At 38.3% G+C, this 22,319-nt stretch overlaps 1 protein-coding gene across 1 annotated transcript in view; it reads left to right on the forward strand.

Moving 5' to 3' along the window:
* The first annotated feature begins 18 nt into the window (after positions 1 to 18).
* The window catches only part of NVL (nuclear VCP like), a 44,112-nt gene continuing 21,811 nt past the window's right edge, over positions 19 to 22,319 (forward strand). The window contains exons 1-17 of the mRNA XM_075042561.1: positions 19 to 375; positions 1,921 to 1,994; positions 3,163 to 3,215; positions 3,305 to 3,401; positions 4,292 to 4,346; positions 4,880 to 5,146; positions 6,669 to 6,795; positions 7,085 to 7,161; positions 7,454 to 7,588; positions 10,398 to 10,499; positions 12,433 to 12,550; positions 13,026 to 13,170; positions 15,985 to 16,255; positions 18,622 to 18,840; positions 19,468 to 19,572; positions 20,376 to 20,438; positions 21,809 to 21,928. Coding sequence (XP_074898662.1) covers positions 319 to 375; positions 1,921 to 1,994; positions 3,163 to 3,215; positions 3,305 to 3,401; positions 4,292 to 4,346; positions 4,880 to 5,146; positions 6,669 to 6,795; positions 7,085 to 7,161; positions 7,454 to 7,588; positions 10,398 to 10,499; positions 12,433 to 12,550; positions 13,026 to 13,170; positions 15,985 to 16,255; positions 18,622 to 18,840; positions 19,468 to 19,572; positions 20,376 to 20,438; positions 21,809 to 21,928 — 2,085 coding nt within the window. The 5' untranslated portion in view covers positions 19 to 318. The remainder of the gene's footprint in view (positions 376 to 1,920; positions 1,995 to 3,162; positions 3,216 to 3,304; positions 3,402 to 4,291; positions 4,347 to 4,879; positions 5,147 to 6,668; positions 6,796 to 7,084; positions 7,162 to 7,453; positions 7,589 to 10,397; positions 10,500 to 12,432; positions 12,551 to 13,025; positions 13,171 to 15,984; positions 16,256 to 18,621; positions 18,841 to 19,467; positions 19,573 to 20,375; positions 20,439 to 21,808; positions 21,929 to 22,319) is intronic.

The raw sequence follows: 22,319 nt of genomic DNA on the forward strand, positions 1-22,319 counted from the left end.
GACCCCGCGCAGCCCTCACCGGGGCGGGGAGGGGCTCTATTTTGAAGGTTAATTAGCGGCCCGGCGCGTCAGAGGCGGGCGAAGGGAGCGCGCCCACAGCAAGGCCCCGCCGCCGGTCCAGGCGGGCAGTTCGAAGGGGGTTGGCGGTGCCGCCGCCGCTGCTGCTGAGGTGCCCGGCCGCCGCCTTCCGCGGAGTTCCCGCCCGCCCGGCCGCCGCCTTCCGCGGAGCTCCCGCCCGGCCGCCCCGCGCAGGCGAAGCGGTAGGAGAGCCCTCGGTCCGGCCCGGAGGCCCTCGGCCGGGGAGGGCGGCGAGGCGCCATGCGGAGCCGGCCGGGACGCTTCGTGGACCTGCGGCTGAAGCAGCGCGTTAAGCAGGTACCCGCCGTCGGCGGGCAGCGGCGGCCCTCGTCCCCGCGGGGCGGTCAGGCGGTGGGGTGGGAGGCACGGCGGGGCTGGCGCTTCCCCCTTCTCGCTGAAAGGGGCCTTGAGCATGCGGGCCGCTGAGGTGCGGGAGGGAACGGCAGCGAGGGCCGAAACCCGGCCTGGCCTCTCAGGACTTTAAGGCGGCCTCTAAGAAGGTCTTTCTCTTAAATTTTTGTTTGTTTGTTTTGTTATTTTCTTCCATCCTCTTCGGTACTTCCGATCCTGAAGCTGGGTGCTATTTCAAGTGTGAATTGAATAGTAAAAAAACCCCCAGACTCACACTTTGGGCAGATGTAGGCAAATTGGAAGTGTTTACGTTTGAAAACGTGTGCATCGGTTAACTAAATGTGTGAAGAAAGGGAAAAAATGTGATTACTTCCATAATACACGTGTGAAGAGTGGGGAGAACAGTGATTCCTTCAGGTGGCTTAGTGCTGTGTTATATTTTATGAATATTTATGGTGACTTTGCAAATTAAGCGCTGTTTTTCTCTGTCTGTGTGGAAGTGTACTCCGCTTCTAATCCCTAAAAATGTGAGCGGCTCCTTGAGGGAGCTTGCTTATTTTCCATAACAAGATCATAGTGGCTGTGTCTTGATTATTATGAAATGAAAGAGCCAGCTGGGTTTATGGTAGGCTTGATATTTTCTGCAGTTCAGTAGCTGCCCAATGGATGATGTGAAGTATAACAGCATGTTAAAAAAAAAAACCTGTATTCAAATTTAAGCAATTTGATTGTTTTAAATAGAGATACTAATTTAAATGAGATTTTGAAATTCTGCTTGCTGTGGCATTTGTGATACTATATCTTTTTAGGGATATTCTTTCTTTTTTTTAAGAAGGAATCCACCATTACTGTATTGAAGCTCCTTCTCACTCTTAATTTGGAGAGTGGGGGAAGAAAGGAAATGGAGTACAGTTGTACCTGAAATTTAGTACATTTTCTCACACTTGGATGATTGTGGTTTGAAAATGGGTTGGATCAGCTGCTGTCAGAGAAATAAAAAAAGGCTTGATAGAATTCACTTTCATTTATATACTTTTCTGTAGTATTCTTTGAAGCATTTTGCAAAGATTAAAGTTCTTATTATGACAGTATCCATACTGATTGATGTAGATTGTTTCATTTTTAAGGTAGGAGATCTAAAACAAGGCAGTTAACTGAGAGAAACCAAGAACTTTAGGATTGACAGTAAGATGGTGTGTGGGTTACAAAGTCATCTTTCTTAATAAAAACAATGGAGTTGCACTGGCAGAAGTCACCAAAGCACCAAAATGCTTTTCCCCAGGAAACGTAGCTAGCTTGTTATCTGTGTCTTAATAAGCATTTCCCATTTCATTGGGAAATACTGTCTAGTGTGTTCCAAGGCAGTTCAAAGCTGTTTCTGATTTTCATTTTGACTTCTAAAAAGGGTAGAGTTTGAAACAGGCATATTTGATCTAGCTGTTCTGGTGAAGTGATTGACAAAGATTTTATTCGCTGCTTGCTTCATTTCAGTATCTTGCAAGTAGTAAATGTGGCCAGTATGTTGACATTGGAATTCTAGCGTCTGATTTGCAGAAAACCTACAGGTGAGCAAAGATTTGTATTCTTATTTCTACATTCAAAATATGGACTATATTATCTTGTTACTTTGCATTTGTGTCTTTTTAATCAAAATTTTAATTTTCTTTATGTTAACTTTATTACTAGTTGTTGAGGTTGGTTGAAACAATAAGATCATTTCCACTACAGTGTTTTCCTCTGCTGATATATCTAGTAACTGGTATTTTATTAATGCATTGGCATTGCAAGATCTAGTTGTGGTTCGTTTTTTGTGGGTTGCTTTTTTTAATTAAACAGCTACAGACGCATTACATGTTGGTCCTTAAGGCAGTGAGCTTAAAATACGAGGGAAAATAACACTTCAGTGCAGGCAGATGGGGGAGATAGAGGATTCAGTAAGACACTAAGTCTTGCTCCGTTGCTCAGCAGGACAGTCAGTCTTGCCTAATTATTCTTGGGCTGTTACACTTTTCTGGGTGGGGAGCGAGTCTGTGTTTCTGCAGATCATTGGTGGCTGTTGAGGGTTAATGAAGGTGGAGAATTATATTCATTCATGTTCGCATGTTCTATTTATTTGTGCCTTGTTAGAGAAAGGGAGCCAAAACCCTTGCTTAGGATGCTTACAGATCTTGGGTTTTTGGTTTTTTTTCCTCTGTCAGCTATTGTATAAAAGCAAATAAATAAAATATACCCTCAGTAAGTGAAAGTAAAAGGTTGATGATTTTTGTTTGCATTTAAGGATGCTCATTGAATCAGGTTTTCTCATACTGACCATTATTAATTAGCACAGTTATTCCTCACTGGACTGTCCTTTCTAGACTGTAGTCCTGTGTCCATATGTTCTTGTTTGAATAAAAATTTAAAAATGGGTCATGGTGTGAAATAGAATCCAGTGTGTTCATTTGAACATTGCTGCTTCTCTGTATCTACAGTTAAAGAGGACCTTAATAATTTTTATTAAAGGTCCCTTTAGAGACCAGTGTAGTTTAGTGGCTTTGCTTCATCCCAATGATTGAGCTATTCCAGGCTTAAGAAAAAACAATCACATTCTCACATAGTTTGTTGTTTGTTTTTTTTAATAAGAACTTGTGTAGAAGCTCAGGTATCAATTTACAATGTATTTTTTCCACTAAGAATGACAGTATGTTGAGGGAAAAAGTAGTTGGTGTAACCTCTTTATTTTGTTTTTTTCAGTGCAGAATATGGACGAAGAAAAAGAAATGCGTTTAGAATACAAGTTGAAAAAGGTAGTTCTGTTAATATTATGTCTAAGACGGGGAAATTTTTTGTTTATGCTTTGGCTGTTTTCTTAACGTGTTTGAACTTTTTCTTTCAGTGTTTGGAATAATCAGTAATGAAAAAGAACATGAAGATTTAGCAGTTTTAGAAGCTGAACACGTGGCAAAAAGAGCAAGACAACAAGAGAAAAATGAGTAAGAAAAATTTTTACCATTAGATTACTTCAATAATGCCTTTAGTATTATAATTTTTTTAAAGCTTTCTGTCTTCATATTAAATTTTGGTAGTTTCAAGATTACAGATAGATCCTTGATTTCCCATAGGCTTGTTTTCATCAGAAGTTACCTGTAGTTAATGGAAGCACTTTTTTCACTGAAGACAAGCAGATACTAGAGCAAATCATGATTTCTCTGTTATGGGGAACATACAGCCCTGAATTAGTGGATATCCTTGGGGCTTCCTTGATAGTTTTCCAAGGCCCTAGTCCTCGTGTGATTCAGTTACTTTGTTTTGTTTTGTTCTTAATCTTTCTTGGGGGTGAGAGATACTAGCTAAATCTGAGAGATAAGACTACAGGACAGGCTGTTCAGAGTAAATCACTGTTGGCTATGAGATTGGAATTAAGAGCTCCTGACTCCTAACCCAGTGCATAGTCTCACAGATCATTCTGGTTTCTCTAACCTGTGATAGATATTAAGGATCTCGTGGGAAATAGGACATTGTTGTCAGAAGGACTAGTCTAGTTCAGCAGTGATTTGCTACTACTTCCCTTGTGCCAGCATTGGTGATTGTGTGATCTCTCAGTGAACTGAATCAGATTGATCCTACATCACTTTTTTTTAGGACTGTCTTCAGCCAGGTTGCCAAATTAATCCAACTTATCACAGACTTGGAAAGGATGCATTTTTTAACTCTCCAAAGCAGTAAATTTAGAGCATACGAGTCAGGAATTTTTCTCCAGTCTTAGGCTACATATCATGGTTGTGGGGAACCTCGTTGTGGAAATTGCATTTGTTTTGTTTTGTGGGTGTCTCGCAGTTCTGCTCTGATACATTAATAGTTTTTGTCTTCCTTCCACGTGAAGGACTGCAGGAAGTGCCACAGATGACTCTGATTATGATGATTATCCAGAAGATCTAGTAAGTTGGATTTTATTATGATCATTTGTGTTTGTATAACACATGATTCTATGTGGTGAAATTGCACTGCACTTGGAGAGTTTAGAAGTGGAGATAAAGATGAGTTATAGTCAGAGTTGGTAATTCCAACTGAGAATCTGTATAGCTAAAAGGAGGCTATTTTCTGAAGAAAAAGGAAGAACCTGTGGTAGGGAATCACTTTTGAGGAAAGCACACTGGGGGCCTGAAAGATGTGGCATTCAAATTAATGAAATGATTGGACATACCTGACTGTTACTAAAAGAGGTGATTGTCAATTATTAGCAGGGGTCATTTCAGGGTAAATTGCAAAGGCTGTTGCCTCCTTAACCAGCAGATGTAGTTTTGCATGCAGTCATTTGATTTGTAGAGGAGTGGGTTGGAAGATGCATGACTACTTTCCCCAGCAGGGATAATGCTAAATGATGTTTTTGAAATAGTTTTCATTTGCCTCTTAATATAAATAATCCAAGTTGTAACCCGTACATTTTCTTTTAAAATACATGAATCTGCAGTCTACAAATCATATGAACAGTTCCCTGCTGAGCTTGTACAAGAAAGGAAATCCTGATTCTGTTCCAACCACTCCAAAAAATGAACCAATGGAAACCCCCCCTCCTGTGCGAACGGCACCTCAAACAAGCACCCTCTCATCAGGAACAAGAGTTGAAACACGCATCTCTGAAGGGGGCTGGTTCATTGATAAAACTCCGTGTGGAAAAGACTTTTTCATTGAACTTTCTGAGGATGGAGAAGGAGACGAAAAGAAGCTGATTACTGAGGTATTGTGTTTTACGATCCCAATGTGATTTAAGTAGCAAGTATGAATATAATTTCCTGTGTAATTTGACAGGCTTTTAAAGGGAGATACTAAGACCAAAAGGACTGTCTGTCTTTGTCCCTGGATTTTTAAAATATATTATTTTTATTAGACACATGCATGCTGTGTTTAAAGATAGTGAACATCTTAAATAGAAAGGGAAGATTGACCAGTGGAGTACTTGTTTTTAGCTTGGTTTCTGAAGAAGGAAGGGCTTAGCCCATTGTTCTGCCATGTCAGAAGTGATTTTTTTGAACCTTCTGGCCTGTTTCAAGCATGTTTGTATGGGAGGTAAAAAAGTCACAAAATCATGAATTTGTTCCACATTTTTTATTAGGGAGATCCAGATTAGTGCCCATACTGGGAGAAGGATAAGTGGAACTTAGCTGTTAGGCTGGTCACTAGCAAACAGAATAACTAACTAGTCAGGAAGCATGTGGCTTGCTATAGCCATAGCATGTGGTCTCCCTTAGCCAGTGGTTAAGTGTTAGTGAGCCTGGGGAAAGCTGAAGTTTTTTGGATGGACAAGGGTTGGGGAAATTGAAAGGAAATTGCATTAACTTACGAAGCAGTTAAAAATAGGTCCTACTCCCCATCCAGATATATTGCCCACTTTGTGATACTCTCCTCTCCCTCCCCCGCCCCCCCCCCCCCCCCGTTTTTCTTATTTAATAAAAAACAACTTTCTTTAGCTATTGAAAGCTTTCCATTTATCTGTGGGAGATAACACTTATGTTGTTTGGCTGACCAGACGTTTTGGCAGGATGCTCTTTTTTTATGTGAAGGAAGAACTACATTTACATCTACCTTTCTGATTACACAAAATGCTTACTGAATAGGCAGATTTGACAAATCATCCCTTTATCCTAGCAGTACTTCATCCTCATATAGAGAATTTCAATAAAAGTGAGATGTTCAAATTGTAAAAAGTTTGCAATACTATGTTATAAACAAACACGACTTTCACCATTGAACCTCTTTTTATTTCTTTTCTCCTGTATTAGTCCTTTTCTTACATGCAGTTAACTTGTGTCAGCACTTAATAATATTTTCGTACAGCCACTCATGACTTACTAGTAATAAAAATTGTTTCCATTGGAGTAAATACATTCATACGGTTTTATTCACCCCCAAAGTGGATTGCTCTATGGTGTACAAATAACTGGTGCCTGATTTTCGTTAGTGGTGTTGGGGTTTGGGGGGGCAGGGTTGTTTGGGATTTTTTTTGCTTCAAAGTATGTACTCTTAGCAAAAAAAGTGACTGGTATGATTAACCCTTTAAAAAAAAAAAAAGCCAAATCCTAAGTAAAAAAAGGCTTTTCTACAAAAAGAAGGAGTTAAATTCCTGCCTCGCCTGTCTTTATTCATATAATATTTGTAAGTTAAACATCATAGACACTGACACATTTTGTTCTTTTAAGTATTTGCAGAAATTCACTGACTTAGAAAGTTTTGTGTATATAATTCTGGTTTTATGCCCTTAGAAATCAACAGAATGTTCTGTCTTGGAGAGTGAAAGAAAGAAGACAAAGGGTAAGAGAGCAAAAAGGAAAAAAGAAGAATTTCCAGATGTAGATGGAGAAATTGATTCCATCTTACTTAAAGAGAAAGGTGAGAAGTTATTCTTGGTGTGCTGCTCCAAACAAAGAGATGGTATTTGACCATGGAATCCATTACCAGAGAAGTGTTTTCTGAGGTGTAGAGAAGTGACCTCAAGCATTTTGTTAAGAAATTTAGCCTTAATGTTGTACTAAAAAAAATTCCAGTCCTATGCATACTACCAAAAAATAATACTACTCCATGTGCTTAACTAACTGTTTAGGCTGAGTACTTTTTTGTTCAGTGTTAGCAATTATTATTATGCTGTGTCTAAATTTGCGTGACTTTTCCTCCTTAACAGTTAGAAGTAAGGGACCAGAGCTTTACCGCCCTTCAGTGAAGTTTGAGAATGTAGGAGGCAATGATGAAACTTTAAAGGTTAGTTAAAACTGTATTTGTGGGATACAGAATGGAGTGAATAAAAGGTCGCGTTAAAAATGACAAAGAAGAAATCTGGCAGAATTCATGTGCATGGCACTGAGAATAGCTGCTTATACCAACAGCAACAAAATTTTGTTGTTTTTTTTTTCCTTTGATTAATCTTTCTGAAAGCAGTCACTGAAATTATATTAATAAACAGAACTTGCTTTATTTTGGCCTTTCTACAATATTAGCAATCTATAATACTAATTTCTGCAATTTAAATGGAGGTCTCTCTTGTTCTTAACAGGAAATATGCAAGATGCTCATTCATGTCCGTCATCCTGAAGTCTATAACCACTTAGGTGTGGTTCCACCTCGCGGTTTTCTTTTACATGGACCACCAGGATGTGGAAAGACACTACTTGCACAGGCAATTGCTGGGGTGAGATAGATTTAGATTTACAGTCTCTTCTTTTTCTGAATTATATTTAGAGAGAGAAAAAAAAAATCCTCCTTCATGATAGACTAGATCTTCCCTCTTTTTTATCTCTTTTTTTTCTCCTTCCTATCTTAGTCTAAAATATATTCATCTTCACTTCCTTTGTTTATATTCCATCTGAGTCTGTACTTGATAGAACCTCATATATGAAGAGGGGGACATAGTGACAGGATTTTGTTTGACTTAATTGTTTTGAGGCATTCCCAGGACAGCAATGTAGGCATGGGTATTGAGAAGGCTATAAATGGAAGATACTTTTGGTTAAATTTACCACAGTGTTTTAAGTCTGGATTCAACTTTACCATCTTTTATGAGGCATTACATTGATTCTGTTGGGTGGCGTCTGTTAAACAGTGATTTCTGAATTCCAAAACTGGATGTTGTCATATGCTCTGAAATCATGTTTGACACAGGCAAAGCATTACTGGTGTTAGTAGTTAGGTGTGTGGTGAGGCTGCTGTGCTGCTATGTGCCTGTTTTGGTTATAAATCTAGTGGCTATTTAGGGCTATTCAGTGATAACCATGGACGTTTCTTTTTCTTTAGTACAGTTGTTCCTTAAATGTCACAGATTATAACCTTAAATTTACATACATGTGAATTATGAACTTTTGTAGTGCAGATTTTATCTTTGAAAGAAAATACTGATGTTTATTCCTTAAAAGTTGGTTAGAACCTTCTGACACTGTGTTTCAAATGTTTTGATTAAAAAGATTTGGGTTTTTTCTTTTTAATGCCTTACTGTAAAAAGGTACCCATTGAATGAATCTGTGATATTTAATACTTCAGGGGGTATTTGTATCCTGGAAGCATACTAAATTTGGGGAGAGAAACATGACACAGGTAAAAAATTTTCAGAGATGAGATAAATTCAATGGCTACTTCCTAAATTATTTTTCTTAAATAAGACATTTTCAGTAGTGCTATTTAAGGCAAATTATCTCCTCCAAGGCCCAGGTAGTACCTCTGGTGGCCTTGATTTGTATAAACTAGGATTTTATCATTTTTTTTTAATATGTAGTTCAAAAAGCTTGAAATAGTCTGCAACTACCTGTAGCACTACTGTGCTACAGTCTATTAAAGTTACAATTTTATTTATTTAATTTTAATAGCAGAAAACCTTGAGTGTGAGCTTTACACTTATCTTACTGTACAGTCCTGCTCAGATGCTTCTGGAGCAAGACTAAGGGAACCAAACCTGTTGGGGATCTCTTTCACACTGCTAAGCGATGCTTTGTTACAGATGGAAATAGACAGTTTTCTCAAAAAGGGAGCCCAAGCATGAACTGAAATATATGTGGTGTGAAGGATTGGGTTGGGAACTGTATTGGGTGGGTCTGTGTGGCAAGGTTTTGGTAGCTGGGGGGGCTACTGGAGTGGCTTCTGTGAGAAGCTGCTGGAAGCTTCCCCTGTGTCTGACAGAGCCAATGCCAGGCAGCTCCAAGATGGACCTGCCACTGGCCAAGGCTGAGCCCATCGGCGACAGTGGTAGTGCCTCTGGGATGACATATTTAAGAAGGGAAAAAAAAGCTGCTGCGGCACAGAAACGGCAGCTGGAGAGAGGAGTGAGAACATGTCAGAGAAACAGCCCTGCAGACCCCCAGGTCAGTGCAGGAGGAGGTGCTCCAGCCACCGGAGTGGAGATTCCCCTGCAGCTCGTGGGGAAGACCATGGTGAGGCAGGCTGTCCCCCTGCAGTCCATGGAGGTCCATGGTGGAGCAGATATCCCCCTGCAGCCTGTGGAGGATGCCACGCTGGAGCAGGTGGATGCCCGAAGGAGGCTGTGACCCTGTGGGAAGCCCGCGCTGGAGCAGGCTCCTGGCAGGACCTGCGGATCTGTGGAGAGAGGAGCCCATGTTGGAGCAGGTTTTCTGGCAGGACTTGTGACCCCATGGGGGACCCACGCTGGAGCGGTGTGCTCCTGAAGGACTGCAGCCCATGGGAAGGACCCATGCTGGAGCAGTTCATGAAGAACTGCAGCCCATGGGAAGGACCCACATTGGAGAAGTTCATGGAGAACTGTCCCCTGTTGGAGGGACCCCATGTTGGAGCAGGGGAAGAGTGTGAGGAGTCCTTCCCCTGAAGAGGAAGGAGTGGCAGAGACAACATGTGATGAAATGACCATAACCCTCATTCCCTGTCCCCCTGTGTGTCCCCCCTGTGGCGGGGGGGAAGGTAGAGAATTCAGGAGTGAAGCTGTGTCTGGTAAGAAGGGAGGGGTGGAGTGAAGGTGTTTTGAGATTTGGTTTTATTTCTCACTACCCTACTCTGGTTTGATAGGCAATAAATTAAGTTAATTTTCCCCAAGTCAAGTCTGTTTTGCCTGTGACAGTAATTGGCTGAGTGATCTCTCCCTGTCCTTATCTCAACCCACAAGCCTTTTGTTATATTTTCTCTCCCCTGTCTAGCTGAGGTGGGGGAGTGACAGAGTGGCTGCGTGGTGCTTTGTTGCTGGCTGGGGTTAAAACATGACAGGGACTAAGGCGCAAAGCTATTTGGCAGTGCAGTCATTCTCTAACTGAATTAGGGAAACATGGGGTTTTGTATCCATTTCTGTTCACTTAGCCAAATGGCTCAGACCCATTTTAAATTGGAGTATGCTACTTATCTTTTTTTAAAATCTCTTTAAGATTTAGTCTTGATTCCATAATCTTTGGGTGTAAAAGATGTCGTATTGGAAAATATTTGTCCTCTAGGACAGCCAACATTTCTAACCTCTGGGCATATCATACAGTATTCCTTGTCTCTTTCAGGAACTTGAGCTCCCGATGCTGAAAGTGGCAGCAACAGAGATGGTGTCTGGAGTGTCAGGCGAATCTGAGCAGAAACTGAGAGAATTGTTTCAGCAGGCTGTGGTGAGAACGCCTGTTGGAAATTACACTGTGAATTGTTTGTCCCTTTCTTTGTAAAGATTCATACTTTGTTGCTGTGGTTTGAATTTGAGTGAATATTAGTGAGTGAATCTTTATACTGCTGCACACAAGTCATAGTGTCTCCCCTTCTGTGACCAGAATTCCATTGCCATTGTACTAAGTGTCATGCTGTCATAGAGCACAAAGATTACTATTCTGAAATCTTAACAAAAGATAGTTCGTCGTATCAATGTAAAGAGGGCAACATACATTATTTACCTATTTGGAGCTGCTTGGTTTGATATATAAAAATAAAAAAAAGATGTAAGAGCAGTTCACTGTGCTTTTTTGTTACGGGTTTTTTTTGCTGGTTTTGTATGGCATGGAATTTGAGTGAATGTGAGAGACTTAAGCCTTTGGGGGTTTAGGTATAAAGTAAGAAATTTGGGATAAACATCATAAGAGCAGGAGTCAAGTTACAGTTGAAGTCTTGCTTTGGTGTGACCTCCAGACTTAGTAAGAAGCAAAGAGAACCAGACAGGTTGAGATAATTTTCATTTAAACAAATGCAGATTTTTCTTATTTTAGTGTGTGGTTAATGTTTTATTTCATGAGGACAGTTTTCTGTTCCTGACCTCTGAGTATGTTCTGGTTTTCCAACTTTATTCCATTTTTCTACTGTCCCCCACAACTGTATATAGGTGTTTAGAGTATGTTCCTGTAAAAAAGAATGCTAAACAGGGCAAAAAGATTGATTGCGAAGCTGTTAGATTATTATGTTTCCAGTTCATAATACATTTTAATTTTTAGAAAGTCTTGTTAAGATGTTGTTTAGAATAAAATTAAATAAGTGATTGCACAGAGTTTTTAGAAATTACATATCTTCTGTATATATAGTGATTGAGGGGAGGTTGCTATAAAAGTTATTTTTGAAGAAATTAAATGTATTGCATAAAATACTTTTAAAAATAAATTCTGTTGCCTTTCTTATAGTCCCTTGCATTCACTTAAGTAGCTTTTGCACTTGTTTTTTGTACCAATTTTTGTGCAGGGAAAAAAAGATGTAGTTCCACCATACCTTACGCATGTACTGTGGAATCTTTATAGCTTAGTTGCATTTTTTCCCCTCTATCACATAGTAGAAAAGTGAATGACAACTAGATGGCGCAGTTGCTACCTCATAACACAGAATGCGTGGGTTTTAAAATACTATTTTTTTTTAGATGATTCTAGTAATTTTTTGAAGATGATTCTAGTGTTTTCCTTGAGTATTCCTTTGCACTACTAGTGCTTTTTGAGAATATTAGTAACCTTATGTCACTTAAACGCTGTTCTATTAGTTACAGTAGTTATTATTCTATATTAGTGTTGACTTTTTATGAACATGAAGTACATGGTATTTTAGAGCACTTGTAGAAGTTGATCATTGCTCATTTTTACTCTTTGAACATGGTCAGGCTCTGCAGTAATCTTGAAGTTGGCAGATCATTTTTCATGACCACCTACTGCTCCTTTTGTTTCATTATGTGTGTCAATAATACTAGCTCTTGGAATTCCACAGCTCTAATGTCACTTACAAAACAAACAAAGCAAATCAGACCTTTCTGGTCTGATTTTCTTTTTTGGACTTAAGCAAGTAAGCAGTCACAATGGAATATTTATGGAAAATGTAAAGGTACCTTTAAATCTTAAACAATATATATAGACATTTTGAATCTCATGCCTTAATTATTTCATAGCCTCAGTTTAGCACAGTTTCATAGCCTGGTGGCTCTCCAGATAGTCAGTAAGAACAACAGAATTGTTCCTGGACAGGTCAATTGTGCAGCAGACTTAGAGTAATAATTATAGAACAGAAAATCTGAAAAAATTCTTTCTCTTTTGTAATACACTATGTCAGTATAATTTTGTAATTATTAATATTTTGTGTTCCTAGTCCAGTGCACCATGTGTCCTTTTCATTGACGAGATTGATGCAATCACCCCAAAAAGAGAAGTTGCATCGAAGGACATGGAGCGGAGAATTGTTGCTCAATTCCTAACTTGTATGGATGGTCAGTTTCAGGAACATCTGTGCTAAGCTAAACTTTCTAATTATCAGGCTTACTGTCTGCTTTTCTTCATTAGTGACTCATGGTTACTTTACTGGAGATAGTGGTAATAATTTTTCATATTTTGGCACTGTTTACCTGGCAGGTGGTGGGAAGATTCTAATAAATTTGAGGGGATGTCACTACATTATTTTCACAGTGGTCTGTACAGCATTATATATGCCTGTCTGTTGTGTAAACAGATAAAATGGGAAAATGTGTCAAATGTAATTTGAAATGTTTATTTTTGCTTGATTGCACAAAATGCAAATTCTAGGTAGTGGAAATAAGGATGAACAGCAGTTTAGTATGAGTGTTGGTTGGTTTATCTCTGCTGTTCTGACTATTATTGTGTGCTACAAAAACAGTGTCACATAGATATCAGAACAAAGTTGAGACAGTGAGTATAAGTACTAACTTCCTTCCTTCCTTCCTTTAGATTTGAATAACGTGGCTGCCACTACCCAGGTCCTTGTTATTGGAGCAACTAACAGACCTGACTCACTGGACCCTGCACTGAGACGAGCTGGGAGATTTGATCGAGAAATTTGTTTAGGGATCCCAGATGAAGCAGCAAGAGAAAAGTATGTGTTATAAAGTTTAAGCTTCTTCTTGTTGCATTAATAAATAAAGAAACAATGTGTAAGTTAACATACAAATTAAGAAAAAGTGCTTTATTATGTTTAGTCCTATTTCTGCCTATACACACCTATGGATCAGCACACACTGAGAAGTGCAGAAGACATTAAGTGTACATCTACTCTTTGTCTTGGTAGCTGTGTCTACATTTGGAGAGGTTTCCTTTCTTGTGTGCCAGTCTGCTTTTAGCATTATGTTAATGGGTTTTCAAGTGCCTTAACAGTATAGATGATGGAATTAAATATGTCTTTTCTGTTGTTCAGGAGGTTAATGTTCTGTCTTTCGTGCTCCTTATGTAATTATTAAATTAGGAACATAAATTAATTATAGCCTCTTTGTTAGTCCTCTCAAGCACATACCTTAAGCAACAGGCCTGGAGTCTTCCATTTCATTCCTTGTGGAAATACGCCAGTCCAGGCATTAAGCTGAGCTGCAGTCATCCTGTTTTGTGTAATTGACCCTTTTGACTCCAAAGATCCATGATTGTCAGATGGAATTAAAAAAAAAATATTATATTTTTAATTTTTTAATTAAAAAAGAACGGTTACTCATTTCCACAACAGCAGAAAACACAAGAAGGAAAGTTTGAAAACAGCTGTGGCTTATCTTGTTACAGGAAGGAAAGAAAGGTTCTAGCTCAATTAATCTTATTTCTAAGTTGAAAAAGCAGACTATTCTGCTTGCAGCATTGCTCACTGTGTTGTCAGCACTACTGGCCATTATCCCACCCTTTCCCACACACCCCACTTTTGGCCGTGCCTCCACTTTTTTTTTTTTTTTTTTTTTTGTCGTCTTCCTCCAGATCTACAGCCCTGTAGTAATTATGTTCCTCTTGGTTGTAGGAAAACATGCAAGTGGTTAGAGGTAGAACTAAAGAGTTGACTGATGAGAGTTCTGATTCTATGACATTTCTTAGGTTCATGTTAAAAATACAGTGTTCCCAGAAACAGCACTATTTCAAAGGATAGGAGTTGTGAATGGGAGAGCCATCATAGTGTGTAGAGACTGTTCACAAGTTAGAGTGTAGTCACATTCGTTCATATTATTGTTTTGTACAATTGTATGTATTTGTGTTCCTGGAGGTGTAGGCTTCCAGGAACTGTTGATTTTTATTTTCTTTTTTAAATTATCCCCTCCTTCCCTGCCCTCCCCCCCCCCTTTTCTGTTTTGTTCTGGGTTTGGGGTGGTTTTTGTTGGGGGATTTTGTTCCTTTTTTAAAAATAAAAGGATCATATAGAAGCAGAAGTCTTTATAGTGTGCTGATTTACCACATAATAAATCAGTCTTGCTGAAGGCATGATTTGAACTGCTTAGCTGTGGTTCTACAGCCTTAGGGGGGTGGAGTAAGATGAGGAGGTGTCGCTGGAGATCTTGCTTTACTTGCAGTGTTTTCTTGTGCATGTAAAACACATGAAGGAAAATAATATGTGTAGGACACAAATTCGGAATGAGCCATTTACAGTTCTTAACTTTTTATACTTTAAGTCACTTGATTAGCTACAGTTGTCAGGCAGGTTGAAAAATTCTTGAAACCAAGCTAGTATCACTAATAAAGATTTAAATGAGAGATGATGGAACTTGTTAGTGGGGGAGGCAAACAGATGAAATGTATTATAATTGCAGAGTTTTGAATAGTTTAGTAACTTGTTCTTTTCATAACTTTTCTGTAGTTACATTACTTGATCTGGAAATAATTTAAACTAGTTTTCATTGCAACTAGAAAGTATGTTAATGATCTTCACTTCTTTGGTTTGTGCTGCCTTTTTAAAATATTTTCCCAATGAAGTGATGTTTTGCTGTTTTTAAACAAGTTGATTTGATCCCTCTGCTGAGAGTTCAGCACCAGTACTTGTGCGGTGACATTGGCTTTTGTCCTTTTTTTTTTTTTTTTTTTTTTTTGACTATTCATGTAGTTTTCAGTTTTCCTTGGCTTAGAAGAACAGCAGGAAGTCTTGGTGGTGGACCTTGAAGGAGGTTTTTAAAGCTTCAGCCTTGATACAGAGTGAAAAAACTCCATTTAAAAAAAAAAGGTGTGAAGCATAGCACTTCGCTGTCAGTTACATAGAGCTGTTTTGTATTAGTGATGGAACTGCATAGGTAGGTGTAACTTCAGATTTTGAATGAGGATGAGGTAACACACAAGGTGTACAGATAAGCTGTGTGTTGCCTATTGGAAATTTTACTGGGGACGCAGGAAATACCTGCAGTTCTATTCCACTGACAATAGTAGAGGAAAGGTACTAAAGATTAAAAGACAGAGCTCCTCACACAGTCTGATTTCATTCGCTCCTTGCAGAATAGTTTGTTATAGATATTCTTCAATAAATAAATAAAAGTGGGATGGAACAGACAATGCAGACTAAGGTTGTTAGGAATGCAAGGTTAAATATCTCAATGGATAACTTGTGTGCATCTCTGTGGTACACTCTGAGATCTACTCTGTCAATTTTGAATCATAAACTAAGTTTTGAAGAATCTATAATATTTAGATCCACCAAAACTAACTTTTACCCACTGATTGACATTGCCTGGCTGATGCTGTTGATTTTCCATTTTAGAAACTGAAAGGAAATATATAGCATAGTTTTGTGGGTTTCAGTGTTGATTGCTTCCTAGTTTAATGAAAACTGTTCACACTATCCTACTTCAGTTCATGTGGACTGAAAGAGACCTTAAATCGATGCTGTTTCTTTTCATATGAAAGTAAAAAAAGCCACATCATCTTTATTTTGTTGTTCTTCCTCTCCCTTCTTGATTAGAATTCTTCAGACTTTGTGTCGAAAACTTAAGCTCCCGGAGTCCTTTGATTTTCATCATTTAGCACGGCTGACTCCAGGTTACGTGGGTGCTGATTTGATGGCACTTTGTCGTGAGGCAGCTATGTGCACAGTGAACAGGGTCCTGATAAAATCTGAGGAGCAGAAAAGGAAACACATACACGCTGGAGAAAACACAGCTGAAGAAGGCATAGGAATAGGAACAGACATCCTGGTGGGAGAAGATACCAAACAACTAGAACTTCTTCCTAAGGTATTTGTTCCTTAAGTACCTGTGTCTAATATCTTAAGAATTGAGCCATTTTATAGTTGGGAAAGTCATTCCTCAAAAATCCTTAAACATCTATGACCAATGTAATATTAAATTTAGATATATTGGCTCCTAGAAGCCAGAAGCTTCACTCCTAATGACCCATATGAGTTGGAATAAGTGGCTCCCAAAACCCACACCTTCAAAAATTGTGTTAATGTTTTATACAAGGTGTGGGTTTTTTTCCTTGGGTTTTTCATTGTTGGTGTTTGTGTTGTTTTGTTTTCTAGCAGACCATCGATTAAAATAGTGGCTATATCTCTCTTCAGAAGTGTATCAACTGTAAGAGAACTGTAAGAATATCAGACTTGCACTGAGTTTTTACCAAGCTGTTTGCTGTGCCCTCAGTGAAATATCTATTGTGATGCCTGGGGCTCTTCCCTGACCTGGTATAGTTACAGTTAGCCAAAGTCTAGAAGTATTTATACAGTATACATTTTCCCTCCAGGTATGTGATTGCTTGGGGTAAACCACATGTGGTGTCTAGTACCTATAGCAAGTTTGAGGAAGATGTATCTATAGTAGAAAAGTTGGGTTAGCAATGTGACTTGAGCTGCAGAGAAGGTATCTGTTAATGTGCAGTACAGCTAGAACTCTGTTGCAGAAAATGGCATTTCCAGTGCCAGAATTATTCTGTGGCCCAAGTAACACGCTGATCAGTGAACCAGAACATCTTTATTATATAGAAATTCTTGGCCCTACTTCTCAAAATTTGGAGTGTGTGTGCCTTCATTCTGAGTAGGCTTCCTAAAGATTTGTCTGGAGAAGTAAAACAAAGGGGTTTTATATCCACATTGTACTCAGATTCTGGTTTTAGAAGGACTGTCAAAGAAAACTGTTATTGTAATTAACAAAAAACAGTGTAAGAAGCTGTAGTAAGCCTTCGTATTAGAGTAACATAATCATACTGCATACCTCCCAGTGTTTCCTGGGGCCTGACGCCGCCAAAAGAAAGTGGGGAGGGTCAGGTAGTTGCAGTTTTTATCAACATCACCATGATCAAAGGGGTTATTGAGGAGGAGGAAGTCTAATCCTAACAGAGCCATATTTTGATAGCTGGCAGGAGGTTGACATAGTCTAATACAGGCTATTGTCATTAAAACCGCTCTATTATGTTTATAATGGAAAAATAAACATACAAAACCTTTACAAATCATTCACACAATTCAAGTAAACAAACCCAGTGGTCTCGGCTATTTCAGAGTTTCTCTTAGTGATTCTGTTAAGAAGAGGAGGGAGGGCTTAAAAGGAGTATCAGGCACTATAAACACTTTTATTTCTTTGTGGTCAGTTGTAGAGCTATCTTAGTTGCAACAAATAGGAAGTGATACTTTTCCCATATACTGCTGTAGGAATAATGTGGAAACTTAGGAGAGTTTTTACCTTTGCCCCTTCCCCCCCCCCCCCTCATTCCCCGCCCCCCCCCCCCAATCTTATAATGAAAATCCTGGTATAGTTTTACTTGTGGTGCGGTATCAATTTGCTTTGATACTGCCTTTCTGTATTAGAACTGGGATGTATTTATGTTATGAAAGTATAAAGTTTTTCGATCAAGTATTTTCTCGGATAGTTTCCCCAATAAGGAACTGATGGGGGAAATTGGAACATACCTGCCTGGGGTGCTGTGGTCTGCAAGATAGGACAGTCCTGAAAAGCATTACCCTGTACGTCTATTCTGTTTGCCCAAACTTTACCAGACCCTGGTTACAAAACAAGGTCTAATCAGCCTGAGGACATGAGTTGATGATTTGAAATCAGATTATGCTAAATAAAAGTGTATAATCTAAAAGTATGTGTTAAGAGTTTTAAAGGTTTATACGTAATTGAATGTTCTACAAATTGCTGAAATTGTGCTGTTCAGCTGTGTTGTTCACTTTCTCTTGAGAGCAATTTCATATTAAAAACAGAATCAATACATATAATTAATACATATTTTGGAAATTTCAGTATGGAAAGAACTTTCTCCTAATCAGTGTGGGAGAAAGAGTAGGAAGAATTTGAACACAAAATACATGTACTATCTCTGTTTCTCTAGTATCTAAATCAAGACTGTAGTCTGTCAGCTTAGTGCTTTCACAAGTGTTAAATGTACGTAGTGCTTTCCTGGAATTTTACCATTAATGTTAATTGTTAATGTTATTTCTAATGTTGTTTTACATATTATATGTGTATTGTACCTAATAATTTGTTTCATAGTAATTAATATTACAGTTGAAGAAAGTATTGCTTTGAAAAAGCCCTTTAAAAAATGGTTCTTAAAATCTAATCCAGTGCATAATCTTTTTCTCTCCCTTTCTGTGTACCCTAAGGATGAATTGCAGAGACTTTTGGATTTGCTGAAGAAGCAAGACCCCTTGCCTGAGGAGCAGCTGCAGAAGCTGTGCATTGAGATGAATGATTTTATTGTTGCACTGTCATCAGTGCAACCCTCTGCCAAGAGAGAAGGCTTTGTCACAATTCCTGATGTGACATGGGCAGATATTGGAGCCCTGGAGGATGTTCGGGAGGAGCTGACTATGGCAATATTAGTATGTCTTAACCTTACTTTCAAGGATTTTTTGCATATCCTCCTATGCAGGAAATAAAACTATGCTTGTTTGGTTTTTAGTATTTATTTAAGGTATAACGTGTTACCCATGAGTTGTAACATGCTACAAACTAGAAATTTTGCAACATCTTCATTTAAAATAGTCAAGACTTCTATAATTTGCTTTCAAATTTTTTACAAGTCTGGTGCATGTATTTAACATTTCACTTATTGTAGTCATGCTTTCAGTTTTCAGTATGTTCATTACTGCTGAATCTTAAGTATTCTACAAGTTTTGTACCAATAACCTTAGTTACACAACTGCCACACAAAGAATTGGAGACTATTTAGCTGGAAGGTTAGCGGTCATGCTGCCAGTCAGAGGGATACTTAACACCTTAAGATGAGAACTTAGGTAAATGAGGTAATTGCATCTGAATAATACTACTCTCCCATTTTGGGGTACTTATCAGTGCAAGATAATAAGATGCTGATTGACTGTTTATTCTTTCAGCCTGTAAAGAATTGGAATAAATAACTTGCTTATGAATGATTTTTCATCTAACTGTAACTGAAAAGTTTCGTGTTAGCTTTTTGTCACAGATAACTATGATAATTTCTTTTATAGGCACCTGTGCGAAACCCAGAGCAGTTTAAAGCTCTGGGCCTGACGACTCCAGCTGGTGTCCTGCTTGCAGGGCCTCCTGGGTGTGGCAAAACACTGTTAGCTAAGGTAATACATTTTCTAAACATGTTTAAAAATACTGAAGAATCTTCTTGAAGTGGATGTTTTTGTAGGAATGACTGAGTCTGGATGATACTGCCAGAAGTTGGGCTTTTGCACCTCTTCTTATCAAAAAATTAAATTTGGGCCTCTGTGCTAAAGTTATTTGATTTTCTTGTCATAAAGTTACAATTTTCCTTGAATTGAGAGGAAATTACTGCAGAAGTTGAAGGACTGAAGTTGGTTAAGAAGAAAGTAGCAAAGATGGGAAGAAACTCTTATTAGATAACCATTTCTGTGGAATATTTCACTGGAACTGAATTATACATTTAGAAGTAGTCTACACTCTATTATATTTATGTATTTTTATTTATTATATTTACCTTACTGAAAATACTTCTGTTTTACTTCTGCTTTCCTCGAGCATTTCAGTTCTTGTGGCCTCCCCGTGTAAATGCAGATAATCATGCAAGCTTCCAGGTTGTCACTCATCTTTGTCTTTAAATGCTTTTATGTAGTTGAATATCTCTTTAACTCCCACTAAATATTGATAATTCTTCAGCTAATATGGGGGAGGGGGGTGGGGTGTAAATCTGGACACTGCCTCATTAGAGAGAGAACACCTTGCTAAATTCCCTGTCCCCCTCCCACTCTTAATTCCACATAATTACACTTTGCACTGTGCTCTATATTTTACAAACAGTTGCTAATTGTGTTCCTTCCCTTAAGTTTGTTTATTGCTCTATGGACAGATCCAAAGAAAACATGAAAAATGTGTTTTATATATACATCTGTCTTTCCTTTTTTGATAGGCTGTGGCAAATGAGTCTGGACTGAACTTCATATCTGTGAAAGGTCCTGAACTGCTAAATATGGTATGCACTAATCATTGTGCTTTTGTTATTTATGGAATTCTTGTCCAAACTGTGGGGCAAGCAAAATTCCTGTTAATTACGTAACTGATACTGGTGCAACTGAAATTGACTCATTTAACCTCTGCTTAAAGTTTTTAGCAGTGAAGTTGTTCATGTGAAAAGGGAAAAAACTATCCGGGTAGTTTAAGTATATATCTTAGTTTAAATTACCTGGCAGATGGAGCCTCCTTGACTGAAGTAGGATTTCTGAATGACCAACTACATGCGTCATTGCTTTTATGTAGATTGGAAAAAGAACAAAAGTTCAAATGAACAGTGAGAACAATTGGTGATCAGTAACTGCAAATCAGCAGCTTTCACTAAGCAAAATAAAATTTTGAACTTTCACGTTCAGAAATGTGTTCTGTCAGTCATTTTAGCTTCTTAATGGAAGTTTGAAACCTTGGAAAGCAATGTGTTTTTTTAGTTGATCAAAGTGATTTTTAAAGATTTTAAATGTTAACAGATAAAAGTGCTGTAGTCTGAGTTTTTGAAGTACTGGACTTAGAAGTGTTGTGATACAACTTCAGTCTCTTTTAGAGTTAAAAGAATGTGTTGAACTGAGCAAGATGTCTGCAGCCCATATCTCATAAGACCATGGCAGTTATCTGTTTATCAATAATGTGGAAGCTAGTATTTGTTTATTTTTTTCCCAAACATTTTTTTAATGTGTGCTTCAAGTACTGATACAGGCAGGAAATACAACTCTTAATTAGGAGCCCAACTTCCTTGTGTGGAGTAAAGAGAAAATGTCTGGCTGTGATTCAGAGACTGTGTTAAGACATAAATTGTGTCAAAACATGTTTGTTTGGAAAAAATGAAGTGTTTGCATTTACAACTTGGCAACCTCCGCCCCTGCAATTCGCCATTCAAAGTGAAATTTTGGCTTATTTTTCAGTTCCCTGCTGTCAACCCCCTGTCTTCAGGCAACTAGTATATGAACTTCAGATGTTCGTTGTGTTCAAATTGCTCACTGGGTTTGTTTATGAACAGTTGATGAACAACAGCATCCTTAATGAAGATTGTATTTGTTAATTCTCGTCAGTGGAATGATGGCAAGTTAGATTTATTCCCCAGAAAGTAGGAATTCTATTAAATTCTGAACATACTGCAAACTGTCAAAAGTGAGCTAGTGACAACTAGTTCCCATGTTAGTCTTGATCAGTGAGGAAGTAGAGATAACAGACTGTTATCAGAAGTAAACTGGTTAGCAAGTTGCACTTCTCCATTGCAAAGCACCTTAAATACTGTTTAAAACTGTGATTTATTTTTTTTTCAAGCAAAATCTTCATGACTTACATTGTTTCACTGTGATTTGTCATTTCTTTTAGTATGTTGGTGAAAGTGAACGTGCTGTACGTCAGGTATTCCAGCGTGCCAGGAATTCAGCCCCCTGTGTTATATTTTTTGATGAAGTTGATGCTTTGTGCCCTCGGAGGTCTGACCGTGAAGTGAGTCTGTCTTTAAAATATCTCCATAAATAATCTCAGTTGCAGCTTTTGTGGCATTGTGCTAGTAACAGAAGTACCTGGAAGGGTACTACGTTCAGTATCTCCCAAGAAAAACAATCTGATAGGCTTTTTCATATTTGAGGAAAAATATGTTGGTCAAATTTTATAAAGCTTAATACTTTTTTTAGTATACATATGTAGAAAAAAATATCCAGAGAATGTGTGTATAACCACCAACTTGGCTGTGTAGAGCCGTAGGAAAAGATGGAGTGCAGTTTAATACCATGTTTAATTTATTGCCAAATCCTGACACCTGTATGCAACTGTAATGCTTGCATGAAGTATGTACTTATTTGAATAACGTGAACTGGGTCATGAAAATATTTGAGGC

Source organism: Buteo buteo, chromosome 12, assembly GCF_964188355.1.
Source record: "Buteo buteo chromosome 12, bButBut1.hap1.1, whole genome shotgun sequence".
Classification (NCBI taxonomy): Eukaryota; Metazoa; Chordata; class Aves; order Accipitriformes; family Accipitridae; genus Buteo; species Buteo buteo.